Source organism: Lampetra planeri, chromosome 2 (genome assembly GCF_965212315.1).
Source record: "Lampetra planeri chromosome 2, kcLamPlan1.2.h2, whole genome shotgun sequence".
In the NCBI taxonomy this organism is placed as follows: Eukaryota; Metazoa; Chordata; class Hyperoartia; order Petromyzontiformes; family Petromyzontidae; genus Lampetra; species Lampetra planeri.
Genome location: NC_136108.1, coordinates 7,133,760 through 7,158,779, shown reverse-complemented (window position 1 = coordinate 7,158,779; position 25,020 = coordinate 7,133,760). Strand labels below are relative to the sequence as shown.

The window sequence follows — 25,020 nt, the reverse complement described above, 5'->3', positions numbered from 1 at the left end:
TTTTCAATTGCCCTTAATATTGAGGTGAACTGTAAGTGTCCTACACAGTCGATGTCACCAGAGAATAAACTTAATGTGCATAAGTCATTCATGTGCACACATCTCAAGATAATTATATTCATACTCAAGCAATCATTACATTTCAATACTGTTGTAAAACGGGTACACAGTCTAATCAAAGGACGAGAGGTGGCCTCCAACCACCATTTTGCACCTTGGTCGGGCAGGGCAGCAGTCCTTGAAAACTTTTTGATGTCTGCCAGGCATAAGGCTACACAAACCCACGTCTGTGTTTTGCTGTGAAATTTACCTTGCCAAGAGATGAACACAAGGGCTTTACTTATTGTTCCTGGGACATGACCCCAACAGATGCCTTCACAAAATGCTTCCTGAAGCTGAGGAAAATGCAAGAATGACTCTACGAGCATGCTAATCGGGACCAGAGTACCCTGCAGCTCCGTTAAAAAAAAGTATTGCTTCGGGGCCGTCCATAAATTACGTCACGCACCTAGGGGGGGGGGGGGGGTTGAGTAATGTGACATCACATCAAAATGCGCAACTTTGAATAGACACGTTCTACTTAATTAAATTGACTTTTTAATGTTTTCTTCTACAACATCAGATTGCAGCGCCACATTAAATACGCACTACAATGACTAGTTTAAAGCGATTTGAAGCATTTTTCTTTTGGGGGGGGGCAGAGCTTTGTGACGTCGTGTTTGAGGGGGGGGGTTCTGACTGTGACGCTGTGTGTCGGGGGGGGGGGGTCAAAAATCGTCCAAAATCGCGTGACGTCATTTATGGACGGCCCCTTAGCAGACTCAAAACGCCTAACAGCCAGAAATAGTAAAACAGAATTTCTAAAGTTCTTCACCAAAAGAAAATCTCGCAAGATTCTATAGGACTTGATTATCAGAGCCATCACAGGATGGCTTCCAAGAAGCCCCTTTGCTCCTGTTTTATCAGGCTGCTCGCCACACCAATACGTGTGCATGAGCACATGGAAAACAAAGGTTCACAATGGCCCCGACATGCATAAAGATCATAGGAAGTCAAGTGACAAGCTCTTTTTAGCATGAACCAAGCAGAGCATGAGGGTCATAAGATGGTACGAGTTCTGCACCAAGACCACCCTGTACTTCAGGACGACTCGTCCACGCTAAACGATGAGACCCCCCCCTCCACTGCTGAGCTCGCCTAGATTGCGCAGGGGATGAGCCTGCAAGGTGCTCGGACTTTAAAATCGAGACACGTTAGGCCTGTTTGACTAGCGTTGAAAAATACCATTCAGTGAACTGGAAGTGCTCTCAGGTAATTTTAGCTTCCATTAGACCTCGGAGGATTTACTTGAGAGCATTGTGCTGCAGCCTGCTGACAGCAATTATCATTTTTCTGGTGAGAGCTCCCAAGCAGGAGGTTCATCATGGGGAAGAAAGGCAGTTTTTTTTTGCGCTCAAATAATTTCCTCTCCATGTCACCACCACCCTCGTCGCTCCCATCTTGGAATTATGCCAAGCAGACTTGACACTTGCAGATGTGCAGAAAGAGGCCATTTGTGAGTGTCTACCCTGGTGCACAAACTTTACTCGAGACAACTTAGCAGAACCACCCTGTGCTGCGGTGATAACTGCGTTAACACATTCCTGCGGAGGGAGCTGGTAGGAACGTTGGGTTGCTCGGTCAATGGCCAGGGTCAACGGCGGCGTGGTGTATTCCGCAAATATGCCCGACTGAGGGCGGGCACAAGCCGGCGTGAGTAGGTTAAACGTTGAGTTTTATAAGGGCACCACGGGGTGACCAGTCCCTCCCCACCCCTCCCCCCCACCCAGCCCCTCTCCCCCCACCCAGCCCCTCCCTGCACGACGGACACAATAATCCCCTGTGGGCTGGTGTAACCAGGAGGTTCCTACCAGTAAAAGTAGTATAATAACAAGTATAACCCGTAAAAACAAAGTTTTTCACTATAAATCCTTTATATGCGTGGCGGCTAGAGTCCTCTCGTCCTCTGGCTTGAGATGGCTGCCACCTATGGGTCAGATGATTGCATTGCACCATTAAGCAATTGGTAATTAAATATAATATTTTTGTCCTAAGTGTAAAATTTTGGAAAATATTTTTCACGAACATTGTCACGCACAACAAGTCTGTGTGGAAAATGTCAGCTCGATTGGATCACGGGAAGTGGGTTAAAAAACGACCGAAAGATTTGCACGGTCCTAAGCAAGCAAGCAAGCTTAATATAAAGGATAAAAAAATAACAATTCACATTCATAAACAGCACTGCCTTCAAAAGGAAAATATATAAGACATTTATGGGCAATGCGCGATGCATTGAAGTGCCGAGTTCTCATTTGAGACGGCTTGGATATACACAACTCTTGAAGGGAGCTTCCAATGAGGGCGCTTTACTTGGATACAATCACTGGACTGCAGCAGTCAACACGATAATATAGAGCATTTGATGCGTGCATCTAACACTGCGCAATTTCAACATTTTTATTTTGAAAATACTGAGATTCGTCTTTTAGTGAAAGAGTATCAGTTGTGGTTGGCATGAGTAGCGGTCGCAGGGATAAATCTGTAAAATTCCGATTATTCAAATGCATCTGTGGATGAAGCCACAACAAAGACACATTCCCAACGGGAGAATGCATCTTGTCCATAATTCGGTGAAAATACACCGCACGGTGCTTCATTTAACATCTGTAGCTGAAAAATTAAGTTTGGTGGAAACTCATTTTCCCTTGTGCATCAGGAACACTGGAATGGAATTTAACTTTTCCATTGCAGGAAAAAAACCCCACAATGAGGCACCTGTCAAGATGCCTAAATGACATTGCAAAATAATGGAGATGAGACAGTGACTAATGTTGACAAACTATGATGGCTGATGATGATGGATGAAGGGTGTAGATTAAGTGATTACCATTGGCAGCAACATTAACTGGCTGCAGATGAAAACGATAATTGTCAGTCACCTATAATCATTCTCTATTATCCTGTATTCGAGCCATGAATGTTTTATAATTATTGACGTACAAAATTACAAGCATAAACAGGACCCCTAAAAGTCAAGCAAACATTTATTAATATGAGTGCATCATTACAGCAAACTCAAATGTAATAGAACACGATTAACCACATACTGAATGTACTAAACGAAATGTCAAGCAGTTTAATACATCAGTTTTTACATCTGACGTTTAACAAAATATTCAATGTACCAAAAACAATGAAATTTAAACATTTGTAAATAACTAATGCTTGGTATCAAATATCTGACAACTTCAAATCAACAAGTATGTTTTAACTTTACAGACGGGGAAAAATATTTAAAGTCTATGGCAACTACTTTATATATAATCAAGCAGGCAAGGACCTCACACTATATCAATGGCTGACAAACTCACTAAGGCTATGAGGTACCAGAATATGAAAGGTTATATACATCACCGAATCAAGGTAAGCAACCAACGTGGAACCGTAGAAATCTGGGCTTTAATGGCCTGTGTGTTATAAAGCACCCAGTTTACATTATCTTGAAGGAATTGTGGGTAATGTGTAGACCAAGCTAAAAAATACAACATCCAACCCACAACAGCTATAAGTAGCCAGTAACTCTAGAGGGAGGGGGGAGCTTGTGACGTCACTGCGGTGCTGGTGCCGCTGCAGCAGCTGGTGGAGTAGCCACATCCTCACTTGGAGCTGGATTTCCTTGCTCTACTGAAAACAAAAATAATTACCTGTAATGTCTTCATCATCTTTTGCGCAACACTCCACATGTCACACACCCGTAGACCAACATGACAGACTACAACGCATCATCAGAACTATAAACTATTATTACAAACATGGTATAAATATTTGTATTAAAAGAGGGATTATGCCATGTGGGGGTGAGGGCAAACTGTTGTGGTTCCACCAATGGTAGCTGGAGTACCAGCAGCTCCTGGCTGACAGGCAAATATTCCACATGGAGCAGTTCAAGTAGGCGGAGATCACCAACATCATGATAAATATCATGATGATAACAATTAGCAACCTAGTGTAATTATGCATACAAACTAATGAGATAGATCATAATATAAACTGTAACAGTCTATCCCCGGTATAAACCAAAAGATTTCTGCACCAGGGCATTATTGATTGTACCGTTCCAACTAAATATTTGGCCAGCTCATGACTGGATTAAACTGAACCTTAGCCAAAATAGATACAAGTAATGTGCAAACATACACATATACACACTCATACACAAAAGGCATATACATCTATATATTCATACGTATCACACATACCCACAAACTCACACAGCAGCACATACGCACACGCTCAAAAAAAGATTCACGACCATCACTCTCCTTGGTACCTGCATTGACGACAAACGACCAATGTAGGTGTGTACCTGGTGCTGGGCTGCTCTCCGTAGGGGTGCCATCTTGAGCAGAGGGGCCCATGGCTGGATTCTGGGTCCCTGTGGACACAGCTCCATTGGACGGCGATCCTGCACCACTGGAGCTGGCTGCTCCCGCCGATGACTGCTGCTCTACTGCAGCAGCTGTGAATGAAAGTGGCGCGATCAGTTCAGTCTGCGCCAAAGCCTCACAGGGAACCTTTGTTGAAACTTGTTGGTCCAAGAGATTTGCACAATACAGTAACAAATACAATAAAAAAACTACACTACAGCACAATATTTTGAAAGTAATGGCAATACCCGCACTCTACCAAATCACACGCAATATGCTCATTGAATGTGTACCCATTTATAATGTGAGATGGCCAAGGTGGGGCACGATTTAGGAAACTTGACCATTGTTTCAACTGTCGTGCCGGGAGGTTGAATCAATGACCACTGGATTGTAAGTCCAGTGTGATAACCATTACAAGATGGGCAGCATTTGCATGGATGTTTGGCAACTCAATGCACGCATGTAGAACATAGCCGCTAAATATTTACCTTGTGCAGGTGTTGACGATTGGGCTATTGCAGACTGTGGCAGATTTTGCTGCTGAGCTCCTGAAGGCTGCGGCTGGGCATCAAGGACCGCAGTCCCACTCGGTGCCGCTGGCACGGTTCCGGCAGCGTTGGCGTTGGCAGGCTGCACGGTCGGGCTAGGCTGTGCACTGGACGTGCTGGGAGGGTTGCTCAGTGAAGGCTGCTGCACGTGGGGCGGGTGGATGGGTTGCGGTGGGGCGGCGGCTACAGGGCCTGGAGGAGGGAGGTGGTGCTGATGCTGCATCTGCTGGAAGTGATGCTGCCGGGCCCTCATCTCCGCATACTTGAGCTGCTCCATGTGGAAGGCCTGCCTGTCGGCCAGGAGCTGCTGCCGCTGGTACTCCAGCTGCCATCAGTGAAATAAAGTGTTTTTAGCAGATGCTCGTCAACAGACGGTGTTACGGGCACTTGTGCGAATCACGTCGACTCGAACACCTTTTGTTCACATTTGTCAATCAAGAGGCTAACAATGTGTGTAGCCATACACTCTAATTACTAGGTGAACTTCTGTCAACTGCGGACAACTATCTTAATATCCCAGTTGACTTAAAATGCTTTTCAAGTTAAGTTTATTTTGTTTAACCAGCTGAGAACTAACGAGTGATCTGGCTCACCAAAAGGATAAAGACAAAGTACAACAAAGAAGCAAACAAAACAGAGCAAAAATAACCAAATAAAAATGAAGAGCAAAAACTGTTAAAGACTAATCTAAATCCGCACACAAATGTATATCAAAATGTAGTCAAATAAATACCCAGTAACGAACACAACAAATTCTAGAATAAAATGGAATTAGGGTAATTCTTGCACAAGTATGTAAACAGACAAAGATGTTTGTCGAATACAATTGCAAGTAAAGTTATACAGATTTGACAGCATGGGTATCAAATAATGATTTAGATACTAGAGTTAACCAAGGGCATTTTTGAGGTAATGGGATTCCAGGTGCGTGAGGCATTAACAGATAATTAATAATAACCATGTGATTTCTTTGTTCTAGGTACAATGCACTGTAGATTGAGGATTTCGTTCTTGTATAAACATACTTTAAAGAGACCAAGTTATGTGTATTCATTAAAGCTGCACTTGGCCCAATGCGTCTCCCTCCCGAGTTGAAAGTGGGTGATAACCGGTCATCAAGTACAGATAAGTGATGAGTGAAATAGTTTGTAAGAAAGTGCAAGATGGATTGAAAGATAGGATTTTGCACATCTAAAGCAGATTTAGAAGGTTGATTTGTATATGATGTCAGCAGTCTAGGAGAGGCATAAGGGTAGCAGATAAAATACTTCTGTGTACATCAGAAACATAACAAAAAAATACTATTGAACTGCTTTTTATGTATTTCAGACTAGAGATTCCTCCTACAAAATTTACAGGGCAATTCGAAATCAATAATGTGCTTAAAATGTTAATATTGTAGTAAGGGAATTACCACGGTGTTTCAAGCAGACTACAAAAAGATGGCTTTGTGCGTTTTGCTCACCGCTTCTCTCTCGCGATCCATAATGCTTTCAAGCTCTTCAAAGTGCCTCAACTTGATTTCAAGTTTCTTCATTTGCGTCTCCACCAGCAGAGCCACCAGTGACTTTATCTTCCGCTCTTCCACAGCCGCTAGATGCTGCAAATAAACAAGCATGCATGAGCACCGAGCTGAGAGGCGCGGACAGCATGGAGGTATACGTTTATGCCAATAGAATCACGGGAGAAGTGTAAACAATTAAACCGTGCCTTGGCTTTAACAGCAGCCGATGCGAGTGCAGAAGCAGCAGCAGTGGCAAGGTTTCCTTCTCCGATATCGCGCTCCATTTTCTTCTTTTCTCCATTCTCAGCCTTCTCCTTCTCAATGGCAGTCTCATTCTCTTTCTCTTCTGCGTCCTTTTCACTTTCTGTGGAGCAATTGCATGAGTTGTGACACTTGGTCGGGCGACAAGTGTAGGGACAAAACTGGCCAACCTGAAAAAACCCTAGAACTACCGCGTTCTCTCGCTCACCTTTGCTCTTGTCCTCCTTGTTCTGGTTTTCCCACTCCATGACACCATCCTCCGCTTTCTTCTCCCCCTCCGCTGCCTTTTCCTTAGGACCTTCCTCGGCACCCTCTGCTGCCTTTTCCTCCTGTACAGGGGATGACATTCAAAATGGTAACATTTATCCAGCATTTTAAACGCTTAAATATTTGTCAGTGGGTATAATGATGATAAAGTAATTTGGTGCGCTCCCAGCCCGCTTAAACCCAACGGGATGTGGTAATACGGATTATTTTATAATTTTAAATTAACCTTACATATACTCCGCTTTTGACAATTTGCAATAATATGAACTAAAATATGGACAGTTCGGAAGCAAAAAATCATTAAATATGCAAGCTGCTCAATTAAACCATAAACTTCTCGAGACCAGTTCACTTTCTTTTTAACTTAAAACTTTCGTGACTGCACGAATTCATATTCTTTGGTTGTTTTCGGCAAAGTCACGTAGATACTAAATTAAAATTCAAAATAAAAACAAAAAACCCACGACTATCTATGTGACTTTACTGAAAGAACCAAAGATTACAGTTCACTTTCTGTTTAAGGTTACAATACATTTTAACCTAGAAAGTGCTGTAATTATAACATTTACCTTTAACACTCTAATATGAACCGAAAGGCCAATTCTATAGCTATCAGAACAAAATAAGGTCAATGATAAAATGATGTATTTTATGTCACTTTAATTTGCTGTTAAACATCCTACACCTCGTCTCACATTACAAAGCTGGATTGCACCACCAACCAGCATGATTAAAAGATGCATTTAATCGACATCCCAATCTCACCTTATCATCTTTCTTTTCATCACTTATCTGGCTGTCAGCTTTAGGCTCCTCGGCGGGCTCCTCTGCACGCACACAACAGGGAATAATAAGTCTCTAACCTTCGCACACGACAACCAAATGTCTATCTCATAATCATGAAGATTACAAAACAGGGAGGTAAAAAAACACAAAGACATCCTTTACAAATGCCATACTATCAATCGTGTGAAATGCATAAGTTAAAGTTAAAAACCCCGTTTGGCTTCCTCCAGCACGCACGCAGCAACACGCGTACCAGTCTTCTCCTGCTGGTCGGGGGCCGTGCCCGCTATGCCACTGCTCTCCAACCCGAACGAGGGGTCGGCCTTGCCGGACGACTTTGCTGCCTCCTCCACTTTCTTCACGTGCGTCTCCACCAGGGCCGAGGGCACCTCCTCCTTCATCTTCTGGAACTCATCTGCAAAGCACCCAATCAAGTGCACCAGGTAAGCCGAACGTTCCCCTTTATGCACACTTGCCATGACGCTCACGCTGGGCAATCAAGTGACATAAGCGCCACAGTATGTACATTTATAAACGCGCAACTCTTATAAACCTAGGTGATCACGAGTGCGCAATATTCATATTGAAAGCTCTATTAAACAGTTCTCTCTTGTACTTTCTACTGAACTCATTAGATGTCTGGAAAGAGTGTCGAACATGTAGCGGCAGTCAGTTCCAGGCCATTTGACCGCTGACCGCAAAGCTGCGTGGTCCATATCTCAATTCCTCCAGCATATCAGCAGCACAATAAGTGTTTTTCCCAGGAATTATCCCATGGGGGGGGGGGGAAATACTTAAAAGGAGATGGCATTTCCATGCAATAAATGTAATTATCATCTGTTTTGGCTAGTGATATAACATGTCAAAAATAGACATATCTAAACATTTAACACAACAGTTTCTTTTTAAGTCTTTTTAATCAACGTTTTTGCACAAACTTAACTGTGTCGCACACTCCGGTAGACTATAAAAAATGTGCCCATTGACTTGATCTTCCACAATACTTCTCACCCCAGTGGTTCTAGCTTTCCATATACAACGGCCTTCTACACTGCGTCATGGATAAACCTGTACAGAAATACCTCTAATATCAACAACAAAAAAACTTCATTTATATTTTCCAAGTTTCTGTCCAACTGCCAAACATTTAAGCCCCCCCCCTTCTGTGACCCAGCCTTCCCAGCGGACCCAACTTACCCAGGGCGGCCTTCGCTGCGGCGGTGGCGACGCGTGGGTCCACGACGGACGCGAGGAATGCCACGGTGCTCATGACGGGGTTGCCAACCTGGCTGAACGGAACGGGCTGGTAAGCGAGTGGTCCTAATGAGCTCAGAGAGCCCACACCCTCCTCCAAGTAAGGGTCCTCGATGGGCAGCCGCAGGAAGTGCAGAATGCACTCGTCCTGCGTGCGGCTGCCCACGTGCTCCGACACTTTGTTCCAGTCATCCTTGAACATCTCCAGGCCCTGCCGCAGAAACACGCCGAAAAACGCGAATGATTAAAGGCCCCAAAAGCAGATGCAGCTCCAATATGGCTTTATGTTATCGTAAAAAGGACGAGCAAATGAGGAATTCTTTATGCAGTTATACATTTTAAGTACAATACAACTTTTGGACACATTTTACTCACTTCAAGTAACAATAGAGTTTCCTGGTCAGTCCAGTCTCTGGCACCAGAACCAGCTATCTTTGACTGCCAAAAATGTAAACACAAAACACAACAGTTAGAAACAATTGAAACTGTTCAAATTCACTGTACCTTACAAGCGTACAAGTATTTGTTTTAGGCAAAGTTAGCAGTCGTACATTCACAATATTTTCTAATTATCCAATATTGTAGCAACATCTCATAGTTCCCTGGTTAAATAGGTAGCCCAGAATCAGTTTCACAATACCCTGGTGGCAGCTGTAAAACAGCCAACCCTTGCGCTTGTTACCTTAGCAGATGTGCCATCCTTTTTGGCATACATGTCTGACCGCAGTCCAAAGTTTTGTAGTTCTCCCGTCTTCTCCTTCGCTTTGTCCGAGTTGTTTGGGGTGGGTTGCACGGACGCCACCTAACAACCCACCAGACACCGATACCAGTGAGTACAGCATCATCTGAAGTATTCAAGTAGAGTAAGTTAAGAAATGCTACCCTCGAGGCAGACAGGTGAGCAGATGTTTTAAGTGAACTTTGTTCCAATCCCAATAGATATTATTACAAAATTCAGACATTAAGATTTCAAATAATGCATTCCAATGATGGATTTACTATAAAGCTTAGTATCATTATGACAATAAACTGTAAAAATTAGAAGCAATGCTTCATGTGAAACCAAAGCAGTCATTACATCCACTGCCTTTGCAAAAAAAGTATAACAGAATGAACATTTGTAATTAGAAGCACGTTGTTTCACCATTTGGAGCTGAAAAATGGGGGCAACAGCAATTTATGAATCCACTACTGGATGAAGACCACCCCACCACCATGTCGGTCATGGAAGCTGTTTGAAAATACTTCACCACGCTGGTCAGTGAGGTGGGGGGAGGGGACAGGACCTGTTCAGATACCACTCGCCACTGATATACTGGCTGTGGCTGGGAATCGAACTCAGGTCGCAGTGTTTGTGGTGTTTCGCTCTACTCCCTACACAGTGCGTACCGGAGTGGTTTTTGGTTGGAGGGGCACCAGGCCGGAGGGGGTGTCCACCAGCACGTGGAAGTGAGAAGTCGGTGGCGGTCCCATGGCTGCTGGTCGGCTATCAGTGTCCACCTGGTAGTTTATGAGGCCCCATTGCTCGAGGAATGCATGGGCTCTGCAATTTAAAACCCACAAAATAAGAATAGACATTCAAGATTAAACCATACGGGAAATTTTACATGATTCTACAAAGGTTATTTAAATTTCTAACTAAGGAGCATAATTTAGGTTTATATAGATATGTGATCACTTGTGATACTCACCTCATGATAGCACAGACGTCCCCAGCAAGGTTGCGACGGCAGGCGGTGCTGGTCAAGTACTCTTGGGGATTCAGCCGATACGTGTCGATCATGAAGTTACGGTATGCCAGGTACCTGTCCACACACCACAAGTAAAGTCATTCAATAAGGGACCTCCACTTGACTCGCTCGTACATATTACTCATTAAAGTTTCATCCAATGAATGTAAAAAGTAAATAAGCACATTTACATCACGCGTAAAACAATTTGTGAATTGCCGCTTACACTTCTGGAGTTTTGGACTTGTTTTTCCCATTGAAGAACTCGGGTAGGGCACGTCGTTCGATAGCATGAATGCTGAAGGAACATGAAAAACAGAGCCATGTAATGACATACATTTGCAATCAACATCTGTACTAGGGGGCATATAAAAATGGCACGTAATGGGCAAGCTACATTTGTGCAACTGCGTTTCATGCCCCACATTATAAGGTTTGTGTCGCAGTTTCGCTGGATCACCTGTTGTAGTCGAACCAGGCAGCGTAGCTGGGCACAACAATGTGGTGCATCTGGTCAGTTACGTTGTCCTCCAACTGGTCGGGGTTCTTTGCCTGATCAGGCTTGGGTCCCACAACAGTCTCGCCGCCCTCCTTCACGCAACCATTACAGCCACAACATCAGAAATTGTTTTGTAATTTTTTTAGACTGTTGATACAGAGATTAGACAAATATTACATATTGTAATGAAAATGGCCCTGGCTATTTACAAATGAACCATTGCGAAAGTATAGTTCAATTAAAGTGTACACCTTACCTTGGTTATAGACTCCACTGTTTTATCAGTCTGTTCTTCTGCAAACGAAAACAAGCAATACATGTAGCCAATTATGGTTAGCAGCAGGGAAATCAATGCTATTTGTGCACGTAATAAATACCAGAAAGCCAGGATATGTTGCTCTCTAAACATGCTCTTCAGAGTGATCTCTCACCAGTCTTGGGAGGCTTGTTCTCTTCCACACTTGCCGCCTGCGACGAGTTGTCTCCATCACGACTGGAGTCCTCTTGGTCCTCCTCTCGCTGACCCCTCTTCTTACCTGACGGAGTAGCCGGCCTATACGGCAGGAAAAAAAACGCAAAACAAGCAAAGCAACATCAAACAAGAAAAATCATGCATTGCATAGATTCTTTAATGCTCCGAAACATGCATTTATCCTCAGAATCCTTTAACGAGCAATAAGAACATTATCTTCCACGCTGCACAAGATGCCGTCACATGTAATGACATGAACTGGAAGGGAGGCGTGGCCAGTGGCGTGTGATGTCATTGCCTTGGCTGGAGAGGATTAACCATTTTTCACTGCTCTTTAATTGCAAAGTTTTGGGCAACCCTGTGATCTATTGGCCTTTTTCTAAAGGCTAAGTCCTTAGTAGCAATACAACTTTATTATATTTACATCAGATCTTCACAAGATTATTTTGAGCATGTTATGGGATAGATAGATACAGCTGATACATCAGAGCTTTCAATCCATATTGGAAAGCTTTAATAATTCCGATTTTATCAGCAGAAATGTATGCAACTTTAAAATATTGCACAGCACCAGGAATATGAAAGATGAAAAGCATGCTGGTTAGACAAACCCTTTCTTGATGTTCTTTTTCTTGGTGTCTACAGGTGGTGGAGATGGCGAGCGTTTGCGCTTTTTCATGCTGCTGCCTCTTCTCTCCCTCCGGTCCGACTCAGGGCTGTTGGCCTGAGAGACAAACAAAATACAACCGTTATTGATAATTGGTTCTTTACCCTTCTATCTGGCAACAAAACTGACACCTTTTTACAAGGAGTCATGTTTGCATAGACCACAATACCTGCAGTCATAATACAAACAAAAGAACATAACTCTGATAATGTGCACTGTCCTTAAAGTTGATTGATCCACACCCGAGACAGCTTTCCTTAGAGCCTAGTCTCATATAACTTTAAGGACAGTGCACATCATCAGAGTTATGTTCTTTTGTTTGTATTATGACTGCAGGTATTGCGGTCTATGCAAACATGACTCCTTGTAAAAAGGTGTCAGTTTTGTTGCCAGATAGAAGGGTAAAGAACCAATTATCATATTTTTACTGGCAAATGAGGTTCCCATAGTGTAGACAACCGTTATTCTCTATTGAATTAATCCAAAGGGCAAAACTCGTCCTCAAATAGAATTAAATAGTGTGCACATTTTAACAATGTCACCATAAAAGATGCACAATTTTATATTTATTGGTAGTTTCTTCTTATAATACTATGAAGCATGTTATTATCATCTAAGCCTCACCTCATCACCAAGAGTCTTGGCAGAAATTTTTTTCCTGGTACTGACAGTATTCCTAGAGTCATCCACTTCGTAATCCTCCTCATTCATCCACTCATTAAACGTGTCTGTGTCCAAGATCCATTTGACGTGCACCTGGAAGTTAGCAACACAAAGCAGCGTTAATAACCATCTCAAAGAATTTTTTTTAACGTATTTAGGAACCATTGCCCCTAACAGAGAACATTTTCCCACCTTCCAGGGTCCATTCCGTGGGGGCATGTCCTCTACTTCAGCGTCAACCTCATTAGCCATCAGCCATGTGTCATAGCTGTGAAAAAAATACATGTGCAGGTTAACTCTCGATTTACGAACGTTTAGTTTACAAAATTTCACGTGAACAAAATTGACAAACTATGGACACGTTTCGATGAACGAAATCGAATGTCTGTGTTCACGAAATTTTACATGGCAACGCACCATGACATCAAACAAGAACCACCTAGGAGGCTACATCATCTATCCGCAACAGTGTCACGGTATCCCGACATGCAGATCTTTTTGTGAGTTCCCTGAAAAGGTTATTTTTGTTTTAACTAAATTATTATTCAATAGTTTTTATATTTGTTCTTTATTATTTTGTATTGTGAAAAGTGATACATGTATATGTTTAGGTTAGGAGGTCGAATGACTGTCCGAAACACTTCCATAATTTTTTACTCTTCAATGAATGGGAAAAGCCATTCCGATTTACAAAATATCTGTACTGAAAGTGCAGAGATATTACTTATATCGACTTCTTGATACATTGCTGCTTCCATTTTAAGGAATATTTTGTGTTTGGGAGGAAACCAATGCAGATGGATTCAAAAATCCGCATACTGTACTGTCATCGTGTGGCCTGATATTCCCGCAGGTTTGAAAGTTTCACAAATCAATATGATCTACCCTGCACTTCATCCAGAGCAATGGTAGGTGGATGATACGCATGCATTACCATGCTTTATGTTTCAGCATTTCAGCAAAGTCATGCACTCTTAACATTTTAATGAATGGGTATGAAACTGCAAGTACATGTTTACAAATGTAAAAACAGTCTGAATTACCTGTCAGGATAGAAGCCCCAGTGGAGGAGCATTTGGCGATCCTTTTTCATTACAGGTCGCACCCACTCATCTGCAAGATCAAGGCATTCAAGTGATCATAATGCTTTTGATAAGATGTACCAGATAAATTTCGATTTAAAGCTTTCGTGACTGCAGGGATTCATCTTCTTGGTTCTTTCGGTAAAGTCACGTAGAATGGAAATAATCAAATAATAAAAATAAAACATAAAATAATTCTCACGACGTTTCGGCCACAACGCAAGCAGCCGTCTGTCTTTCTGACAGACCTGTTCTTCACCCGAGGACGGCTGCTTGCGTTGTCGACACGTCGTGAGAATTATTTTATAATGGTTCATTTTTATTATTTTATTATTTCCATTCTACGTGACTTTACCGAAAGAACCAAGAAGATGTACCAGATATTTCCCACCATGAAGGGAATAACATGCACAAGTAAAACTATAAAAATAAACATGCTTTTGCAAATTCCATAATTGTATACCTTCATCGTGGTTGGCTGGAAGAGGAAAGACCACGTGGGAAGCATTTGATTTGTCATCCGTTAGCGATCCCTGTGGCAAGGTACACATCGACACCCGACTTTAGCAACTTACTCAAACAAAAGTTGTGCATCATCTATCATCTACAAAAAAACTAAAATTTACTCGGTAAATATTTCAACAATAAAAGGTCAACATCTGAATGAATGTTAAGGATGATGTATGCATCAAACATACCTGGTGTCGTTTCACTATATCCTTCAGTTTGCTAGCCAGCTTGTGATCAATATCAGGATGGAGGTAGATATTTGGCCTAGACAAGCAATTATTCTGTAAGGGATGAAAAAAACATATCAACCACAAATCAGAAACAGATATGATAGTGTTCAAACTTTGTTGTGAAAACAGTTGGGTAAAAAACACAAACCTGTACAAGCAGTTTTTCGATGGTCATGAACATCTCTACATTGCGGTCCATGCGAGATGGATTTTGAAAATCAAACCGCCTCCTGCACAAAAACGTAAACAAATTTGCAAATTAATTTACCACTAGACCAAACTTTCATAACATAAGCAATTCCTTATAAAATGTATCCAAACCAACCCAACCATGAGGTCCTTTACTGTAATTTGTAAATATATCAATTGTACTTACCATCCCTGGTCACTTTTAAATTTGTACACAGCGGCCAAGATTTGACACAGAGACCCTCCAGCTTTGAAATCCATGAAACACTTCATCTGCAAGAAAAAGCACAAACCAATATCTTCAAAACTACTTAAAATGTAAAGTTTGTAAATAGCGGTGGTGTTAGTCAGCATACTGCAGTGACCGGAGTTTGATCCTAGCCGAGCTAACATCATTGGCAATTGATATCTAAATTAGTCTTGGGCTCCCTTTTTATCAACCTACACTGACCAACATGGTGAACTATGTTCAGTAGCCCCCATGACCACCATGGCATGGGAAGGCCATCATCTATCTATTGCAGTAAGATAATGTAATAGGTATCTAATTCATACTACTGTACATTAAACTGCACATTTCACTTGTGAGATAGTAATAGATGCGTTTGATGGAGTTCATGCGTGAACATTGTAATGTCTATGCTTAATTTATATTTGCTTGTGACTCTGCTAACAATTCTGGTCAGACTACTTTGTAAGTGGCATCCTTGTATCTTGATAAGTATTAAAGGGCACGGTAGATGCAAGACTCACCGGAATCCGAGTGAGAGGGGGATTGCTGACATGCTTTCCCATAACTTCCTCTTGAAACTGCAGCAGCTGAATCACCAGGCCAGCGAGAGATTTGTTGGTGGGAGGCTCTGCCTGTATGTACTGCACACAGAACCACACACCACCAATCCAGTACAATGTTGTCCCCAAAAGTGACTGTACAATACCAATCCCAGAAATCATACAAGTAAAATGAAGTTTGTGTACGTAAACGGACAGTGAAAATCTTGCAATAATTCAGTGATCGCATTTAATGGATGAGCTTAACCAGGCTTTCCCATAGTGTCCTTTCCCTGAACCTGTTTTTGGATATATAAATTTTTCACTTTAGAACCTAATTAGATAGAAATAAGAGTTCCAATATTAATTTATAAAGTATCTGTATGAAGGTGGTCTCAAGAAGCTCAAACAATATTTGGGAAAATTGATGAGAAGATATCGGAAGACACTTACCGAGCTTGAACTCAAACATGCAACTCCAAACCGTTATTTATAAGGCAAATTAGATCAACAATTTAATGTCACAGTAAAAAAAGGTTATCATTAGGCGGCCTGTCATGTGTTTACAGATATATCACTGCCCTGTATTATATATTACTGCCCTGCGCAATATATACAGTACATGATAAACAATTTTAAACAGGAATTAAAACACTGGAATATACAACATCGTTAATACTGCAAAAACAGTGTAGTGTGTTTGCAAGTGAAAGTGTCCACATACTAACAACAGACGTGGGGACATTTTAAGTTCCTATGAATGCCTCTCCATAGCACGGCCGATATTGACATTATCTTTACCAACTGGTGATTATATTGTACTCAACCCAGAGATGATTAAAGGGCCGTGTCGACCTCGACTTAGATTTATATAAATATCCAACAGCAGAAAAGATGTTCCCGTCGCTTAACTTCCACACACATTCGCTTGTTATATTGCAGCCACAAGGCATAAACACCACTACTGCACAACGAAGAGATACTGCATATTTACATAGAAAAATTATTGATAATAATAAAAACACAACGAAATGAAAACAATACATCGAATAAAGAGCGATCATCCACCGCCGCTTTTGTTCCTGACGGATACAACTTTAACACAACAAAGGCAACAATAACACGAGCAGAACGTCAAAATAAAAGTTGACCTTACAACACAATTAACCAAAGCAAATCCTAAAAACACAGCCACAAACGAGGATGGGGGGGGGGGTACCCGCAACAACCCGACCCAGACAGACCACATCCACACGATCCCGCGCGTTTATCCCCACAACCACCCAGAGCTCACAAAGCTCCCCCAACGCATCCCCCGCCGTCATCGAACCTCGCGCCGCTCGCCTCAAACTCCCCGCCGCCCGACTTAAACGCAACACCGGAGCACATCAACAACAACCAATCGAACCAAATGAACGCGACCGTCTCGATAGAGAACAATGGGCGGCCTTGCGCAGGCTTCGCTCAGCACCACACTCCCAGCGGCTTGTGTCGGCGATTGTGTGGGATGGTGGTGGGGGGTGGGGGTTCACCTCGTCCCGTAGCCATGTCTCGGTCCCACACCGCCGCCTCCTCTCTAGCCCTCCCAGCGTCTCACCTTCTTGTAGTGCTTGCCCAGCCACTGGCGAACGTTGTCGAACTGCGCCACGGTGTCCGTAGACTCGAGGAACTTCACGTTGGGACCGCCGTCCTTCTTGCGCGCCGCCATGTTGTCCGCGCGTCTCGCCGCGCCGAGGACCCTCATAGCTGCCCGCGGCGCTGCCCGCGTAGGTGCCCGCCGCGCCGCCTGCTGCCTGTTGCCCCTAATTATTATTATTACTACCACCACTATAACACGAACACCAGGTTTATGTCGCGATTTAATTCGTGGTGTTTGTGGTAGTTGTAGTAATAATAATCATGATGATCCTGCGGGGAGGGGGTGGGGGTAATATGCATATGACTCATGAATAGCTGTGGGGAGGGGAAGAGCTTTATAGCTCATCGGATTTGCATGCCTGTTAAACCCCTTGTTCAGTGCCCGGACTGATTCCAGACCAATGCAGACCTCATTGGTCAGCCCGTAGCCCTTATAAATCTCAACATTCATCACACAAAGTCCCATCACAAGGGAGAAACAAAGAAATAGACAATCACCACTAGTACACTCACCACTACATACCTGTCAAACCCCTTGATCAGTGGCCTGACTTATTACAGACCAATGCAGACCTTATTGGTCACCCCGTGCCCCTTATACATCTCAACGTTCGTCCGACAAAGTCCCATCACAAGGCAGAAACACAAACAAAGAAACAAATACATTTTGTTTGTCCGAATTGAAACGGATGTTGACCGTATGGACCTGAAAACTCAATTTCCATGTACAATAATGCCTGTAAACCGTATGGGTTGACATGGTATGCTATTGCTCCAGTATAAATCAATATTCTGATATACTGACGTTGCTCCTAATTGCGTTGTTTCTCCGTTGCAACGTCGCCAACAGAAAGTAATGCGATTTTTGTATTCACTCCAACGTCGTTTCGAAACTTTGGGTGATTTACCGGATACAATTTACCCGTTTCAGTTTAGTTTCAGTGTATGTATTAGGTATAGCCCTGTGAGCCATGCGGCTCTTGAATCGGGTGCAACCGCAACAAACAAAACACATGAACAAGAAAACATCTTAAAGTTACTACGCACAACATAAAAATCCAGGAAAAAACAGCAGAACGTGAGTGAAAAGACGACGAGCAAAGTGACGATATATGTTGTGTGTTGCCTCTCCATTGAAGGAGGTTAGGGAAAACAACCACCCCCAGCCTCTCATTAATTTAGAGGCGATAACGGATGTGTTCACGCGGTTTGATGTGAGAAAACGCGCCCTGGATACCGGCTATGCACTTGGCTTAGCTGCTGCGAATGTGAGAACAATGTGAGCTGAGGCTCGTACAATAGGAGGAGGTGCCCGAAGTGTGACCCCGTTGAGTGCTGCTAGAATATGACGAGAGGCAGCAGATGAGGTGATGGACAATATGGAGAGTTTGTTCAGCGTCCGGATCGTACGTTTGGTGGCGATACAAGAAAACGCCAAATCGATATTTCAGGAGTATGGTGAGGGTTCAACTATCTCAGCTTTTTCAGCAAGCCGTGGTTTGTTGCAACAGTTTATGCGTTGTTCCAACCTGCATGACCTAAAACATGATTGGCGAGGCTGCCAATTGCTGACTTTGGAGGCGACAGAACAAGACAGTGCCCGCCACAATGTAAATCTATCATGGCACAAGGTGGGCTACTCTCCCCAGCAAGTGTTCAATGTTGACGAAACCGTACTCTTTGGTTCTTTCGGTAAAGTCACGTAGGTATAAAATAAATTAAATCACGACGTTTCGGGCGCAACACAAGCGTCCGTCATCAGGTGGGACAACCACAGCAAGAAACAATTGCTGAAGTGGGCTATTGTTTTTTTGTCCAACCTAATGATGGACGCTTGTGTTGCGCCGGAAACGTCGTGATTTAATTAATTTTATTTTATACCTACGTGACTTTACCGAAAGAACCAAAGAGTATGGATCCCTGCAGTCACGAAAACTTCAAATCCAGATTGACGAACCCGGTTTACATCTGCAAAGAATAAAATACAGATTTCGATTTAAAGCTTTCGTGACTGCAGGGATTCTTTCGGTAAAGTCTACGTTTCATGGTTCAAAGCTGCTAAATGATCGGCTGACTGTTCTGCTTGGTGGCAACGCCGAGGGGTAGATGCCTACCATGCAGATAATCCCCAGGGCCCTTTCCGAGTGGCTATTGCAAGAATAATCTCACTGCCATTTGGCGAGCAAATAAAACAGCTCGTGTGACGATGGCTCTGTTCCAGGATCGGTTCGCATCGTAGTTTTGCCCTTTTTGTGAAGGATTACCTAACTGTGCCAGAAACAACCTGAACCACAAAGCACTGCTAATCCTAGCTAATGCACCTAGACATCATGTGAACCTAGGCTGAAATGTACGTGTTGGTGGCTTTTTTGCCACGAATCACGACGTCGTTATTACACCCGACGATGAACCGATGTGTAATTGCCACGACCATGGGCCAGCTGATTACTAAAACGGTGAAAATAAGCCAACAATCAGGGAGTTTTGGTGTGACTACAATATCAGGAAGTTCTATCGTTCTATCGAGAATATTGGGGTGTCGTGGCAACACACCACTCGGTAAACATGAGTGGTGTGTGAAAGTAAATCTGGCCTGAGTGTGTCAACGAGTTGGAGTGGTGGGGGAGGTTTGTAAAGACAGTGCCATAAATTCCACGTGAATTTGTTGGGCTGGTCAAACAAATTGGTTTTGACGAAGTTGCTCGAGTACCATGGCGAGGACTTATCTAACTAACAATGACTCGGTTCAACAACGAGCAGTGGAAGAAACTGATTTTGTTGAAATACAGCAACACCCCCTAAACAATGAAAAGTGAAAGGCGTTCAAATGTTTGTTTAAGTATTTATGGAAATCTCGATGGAGGATAACCCCAACATTAAACGAAGCTCTACATTTAAACGGGATTTTGAAAGTCGAATTCACTGCTACAAGGAGAAGGGGATGTCCAAAGCGACACACAAGCTAGATAAGGCCCAGTGGGTGGATAAAGGCATGTAGAGAAATGCACACTATGATTACTCCTACTACATACATTATGATACATATGCTGTACATGACCATGTGACTATGTGCATTTTTATATGCGTTATATGTGGGGAAGTATGGCCACACTACAACAGCCATGTCCTAGAAAGTGTGGGTGCAACCTTATCCAGCAGTGTACGGATCAAGCCATGTAAAGGACCACGTATTACATACATGATGCCTATGCTCGACATGACGACATACACACGTGTATGTATATATACATCATGTGGTGAAGTATGGTCCAACGACGTGGGTTGGGGGGGGGGGCAACTTTCAACTAGCAGTGGATTATTAAAAGGAATGTATATACCAGGTGAACCACTAAAATACTTTAATATAACTTACAGAGAAATCAACATTTTAATCAAGCCCCTACATGTCTCTCACACATCTCAAAACACGTATTACGTATTTTAGCACTCACCTCCCGCACTTTAACAATACAGACGGTATATAGTTTGTTTAAAACCTTCAACGAAGGAAGACGATCATTATAAATCAGTGGGGTATCGAAAACGGATAAACCTATATACCTTTTATTTCCAAGCCTGTACATGTATCTCACAAATATCAATACACGTATTAAACCTTTTAACTCGATAAAGATATAAAGCAATCAATCACCTGTTGAGACCAGTGCCATTCGAAATCAGTGGCATATCTATAAATTGTATATGTAGGATGCACATATGCAAAGACCTTTACACACTGTGTGCATATTCATAGAGATACACTGACAGTGCATACAAGATGTACGTGTTAATATTTCAACTTTATGAAACTGTCAACTTTGTCGCCAGTTATTAAAGTCGCTGTCCCGGTCTCCATCGACCACAAAAGGAAAACGACAGGAATGGGAATGTAAACTGACGGTAAATGTTACCACTGAGTACAGATTTCATGCCCACAGTTCAGGATAAATTACAAATTGTTTGATGTAGATCACAGACGACTAGGTGGTTTGTATAGCAGCAGGAGAGGGATTGGGCAGCAGCAGATTGCACAGCGGCAGCAGATTGCACAGCGGCAGCAAGCGGCATTGTTTGATACCATTTACAATCGTGTTACATTCCTATTCCCCAAATTCGTTCTATGCCTTTGTGGCCTTTCGAGACGGCGTGGGTGGACGTCGGCCAACTTAAGCTGGTGACAAAGTCACACAAACACAGTGATACTAGAATGAAGTTGGAATTGTAATCAAGGCTGTAGAAAACCTAAAATTTAAATTGTGTTTGCACATACGTGTTGTTTACATACCCCGACTGTGCATTTACATATAAACGGACACATATATGTGCACATATCCATTGACGGATAAGGACATACAAATAATCCCACGCATACACACATCGGCAGGTAGACAAAGGCAGCAAAGATGAATAAACTCAGTCAGCGTACACATTCACAGACAGCTAAATATATCCATCCAAACGAGATCCGGTCAGATCTCAGTTGAAAAAGAGGCACCCAGCAGTCATCAACTATCACTTACCTGGTTGTAAAGATTACTCACTGTATGCACGACATAAAGCCAGTCACTAAGCCATGGAGCCAGCCGTCCAAATCGTCATTCCACCCCCCCATCCAAGCAGCAGCCACTCCCGACCACCACCCCCTCCAGCCACTTGGCCAGCCAGCTGGTCAGCCAGCCAGCTGGGCAGCTAGCCACTTACACAACAGGCGCCGGACTGTACAAGGCACCAGCAGCACAAATGGAAATTGGCACCAACAATAATAATAATAGCGAGCGTTGGAGAGAGATGCAAGGTGAGATAGATGGAGGGGCAGAGAGAGAGCGGCTGGCTTTTAGCGTCACTGCGCTCGGTTCACCAGCAAACAACGCTGGCAGCGACAAGCGAGCGAGATATTAAACACCGGCTTTCTGTATCACATCCCGCTGATGTAAGTGGACACTTCATTTTCAGAAGTAGTAGGCACCACCATCAGCAATAAAACGCAAGCAAAACAAACCGTGGCTTCAGGTCCACTCCTGCATTCCGAACCCACCCCAGAGAACAATGGCTTAAAATACACACCGTTGCTGGCTGTCTATTAAGGGCAGTTCACCGACCTCAGCAGCAGCCCTTCAACCACCTTAGCGCCTTCATTATACTCCTGGCTTCAGCAAGACTCGCTGCGTCAGCGAGAATCGCTGGCTGCAGTAGCAGCACTCGCTTCAGCAGCAGCAGCAGCACCGCCAGCAGGGATAGGACACGCGCGAGCACTGAAGGCTGATGCAGCAGAATTCACAATACACCAACCAGCAAGCCAGGGTGATATCGAGTGGCGTGAGCAAACGGACGAGCGAAAACACAATCCAGCAACAGCACAAGTGGCACAGAAGCAGCAGCAGTCGATTCTCCCTCAACCCGTGCTCACAGGAATCAGGAGCTTGGCCGACTCCCTGGCCCCTGGCCACACTCCGAGCGCGTCCAGAAGCAGAAGAGGTAATGGGTCAAGCAGCAGCTCCCTCGTGGTGGTTGGCGATTGGAGTGGGAATGTCCGGTAAGGGGTGGGGGGGAGGCTCACGCCGGGCACGGCGCATATATGCGAAGCTCTCCTTCGGGCGAGGTCAAGCGGGTGCTGGGTTGAACGGGAGAGGAGGGGGGAGGGCAGAGGAGGGGACGGGGACTGGAGGCCGAAGAGGAGGAGGTGGTGGAGGTGGGGAGCTTCGGGTTCCAAGCATTCCAACGGTGGGGAGGGGGGAGGGCTTTGCCCTGCGGGATGCTACACTGGCTGAAACTGAAAAAAAATAATCTCGTGGTTGTACGCACATGCCAGTGGTGGTGGCGAGGACAATTCAGTTCGTACCACGCGCGCAGGTTTCTCATCACGAACAGTGCGCGAAAACGCGTGGCTTGGCCCCTCTCGATTTGGATTCGTTTGTCATGCGCTCACGCTGTGGTTGTACCGAGATGCTCCGAGCGCCGCTGAATAATTTATAGACTGGATGGGTTTGCGCTCGAAACGCTCAAGGGGCTGCGCACACTGGGGTCTGGTTCGGCAGTTAATCTATAGAGGGCTTTGTTTAAAAAAAAAACTGCTTGCCAGAGCAGCCAAAAGTCAGTCTAGAGGTCAATGTATAGACACATCCATTTGTGTTGTCGATATACAGTACTGGAGCACACAGTGATGTTGTGTTCTTTAGTTAAGTTCGTAGGACGAATTCGGACAAAACAAACCCATTGGAATTTAGTTTTTCAGGAAGGTTGACAACTTATAAAAAAGCTTGTGTTCAAATGTATTGCAAGCAGGATGGCACACGGTGTTTCACGACTTTAATGTCAGTGGGTGGCGCAATTCTCCTATGAAGAGCTGTCCAATGTGGTAAAGTATGGTCAACGGCGTGATGGCCTTCATCCAAAAGGGGAATGACAAATCGTCTTCAGGTGGGAGACGATTGCTTGTGGCGATCGAAACGTCGTGATCTATTATTATTTTCTACCTACGTGACTTTACCGAAAGAACCAAAGAGTATGGATTCCTGCAGTCACGAAAGCTTCAAATCAAGAATGACAAAGATCTAAATATTACTATGACTCCTACGCAGTACGGCTTTACTGGTGTCCTTGAGTATTTCATCTGCTATTTGCGCAGTTTTAAGCACAAGATTCAACCGTGGCACGAGGTAACACCTTATTTTAGTTTAGCTATTGATGGCCCGATTCTTTTTAAATAAAAGCCATGAATCCGGACAACCCGCAATGACCAACGTAGTGAAGTATGGTCAACCACGTTGAAAAGCACCGCAGTAAAAAAGATAACATTGTCACGTGGTACACGCAAAGATCCACAACGCAGTCTGGCACGAGTACTCAATAATTAACACTAGGGGGAAGCAGTGGATTTTTTTCGAAGCGCGTGTTAACTGTTCCCATTATCTGAACGGGTTGAGCGTTTTGGTTTGCTCATTGCTGTCTTAGCATTTCAATATTAATCGCATGCAAAGTAAGACGCAACTTAACATTTTACTAACTACACCTGTGGAAAAGCAAACACAAATCCTCTGCAACTTTTGAATACTTCGCCACAATTGTAATCACAGAATAACCCATGCATCTACATTGGCATGACATTTCAAATGTCTTAACTATATATCTATCAGTTCAAAAGCATAGCGAATGCCATGTTAGCTTAATACCAAATCACTCGGAATACGCCCGTTCCCATCAGACCTATAAATTTAAGCAGGCTTGAGCCATGATTTGCTTTAATGGAAAACCGTTATGCACATATTAGGCCGTGGGCAATGCAAACACTAAAATCGATTGTTCTATATTCCATCTTCAACCATCAGCACTAACCAAGGTGGTGAAGTATGGTCAAATAACCCGAACGGCGTGGAGAAGCGCTGATCCAGCAATGGATTAACAAACGTGCTTTACATGTACATCTGCATCGCCTCGCACGTGTAAGACCAGATGTGAAGCTGCACACCACACCATAACAGCG

General features: G+C 43.6%; 1 protein-coding gene across 4 annotated transcripts; it reads right to left on the bottom strand.

The window, feature by feature from the left end:
- Positions 1 to 3,065: 3,065 nt before the first annotated feature.
- Positions 3,066 to 23,062, bottom strand: SMARCC2 (SWI/SNF related BAF chromatin remodeling complex subunit C2). 4 transcript variants are annotated; one of them, XM_078604882.1, is made up of 28 exons: positions 22,948 to 23,062; positions 17,500 to 17,810; positions 15,885 to 16,004; positions 15,319 to 15,404; positions 15,091 to 15,172; positions 14,901 to 14,993; positions 14,666 to 14,735; positions 14,164 to 14,233; positions 13,313 to 13,388; positions 13,082 to 13,213; positions 12,402 to 12,514; positions 11,750 to 11,871; positions 11,575 to 11,612; positions 11,280 to 11,410; positions 11,046 to 11,117; positions 10,781 to 10,894; positions 10,479 to 10,632; positions 9,772 to 9,891; positions 9,465 to 9,527; positions 9,033 to 9,300; positions 8,047 to 8,250; positions 7,815 to 7,876; positions 6,991 to 7,111; positions 6,728 to 6,885; positions 6,483 to 6,617; positions 4,958 to 5,342; positions 4,406 to 4,558; positions 3,066 to 3,723 (listed from the first exon to the last, which is right to left on the bottom strand). In XM_078604882.1, the coding sequence occupies exons 2-28, from the start codon at positions 17,644 to 17,646 to the stop codon at positions 3,647 to 3,649; spliced, it is 3,366 nt and encodes a 1,121-aa protein (XP_078461008.1). In that variant the 5' UTR covers positions 17,647 to 17,810; positions 22,948 to 23,062; the 3' UTR covers positions 3,066 to 3,646. The 4 variants fall into 4 exon arrangements, with proteins under 4 accessions (XP_078461008.1, XP_078460998.1, XP_078461017.1 ...); XM_078604872.1 differs by having other exon boundaries at positions 3,066 to 3,720; positions 22,948 to 23,060; XM_078604891.1 differs by having other exon boundaries at positions 8,089 to 8,250; positions 22,948 to 23,060.
- Positions 23,063 to 25,020: the final 1,958 nt, after the last annotated feature.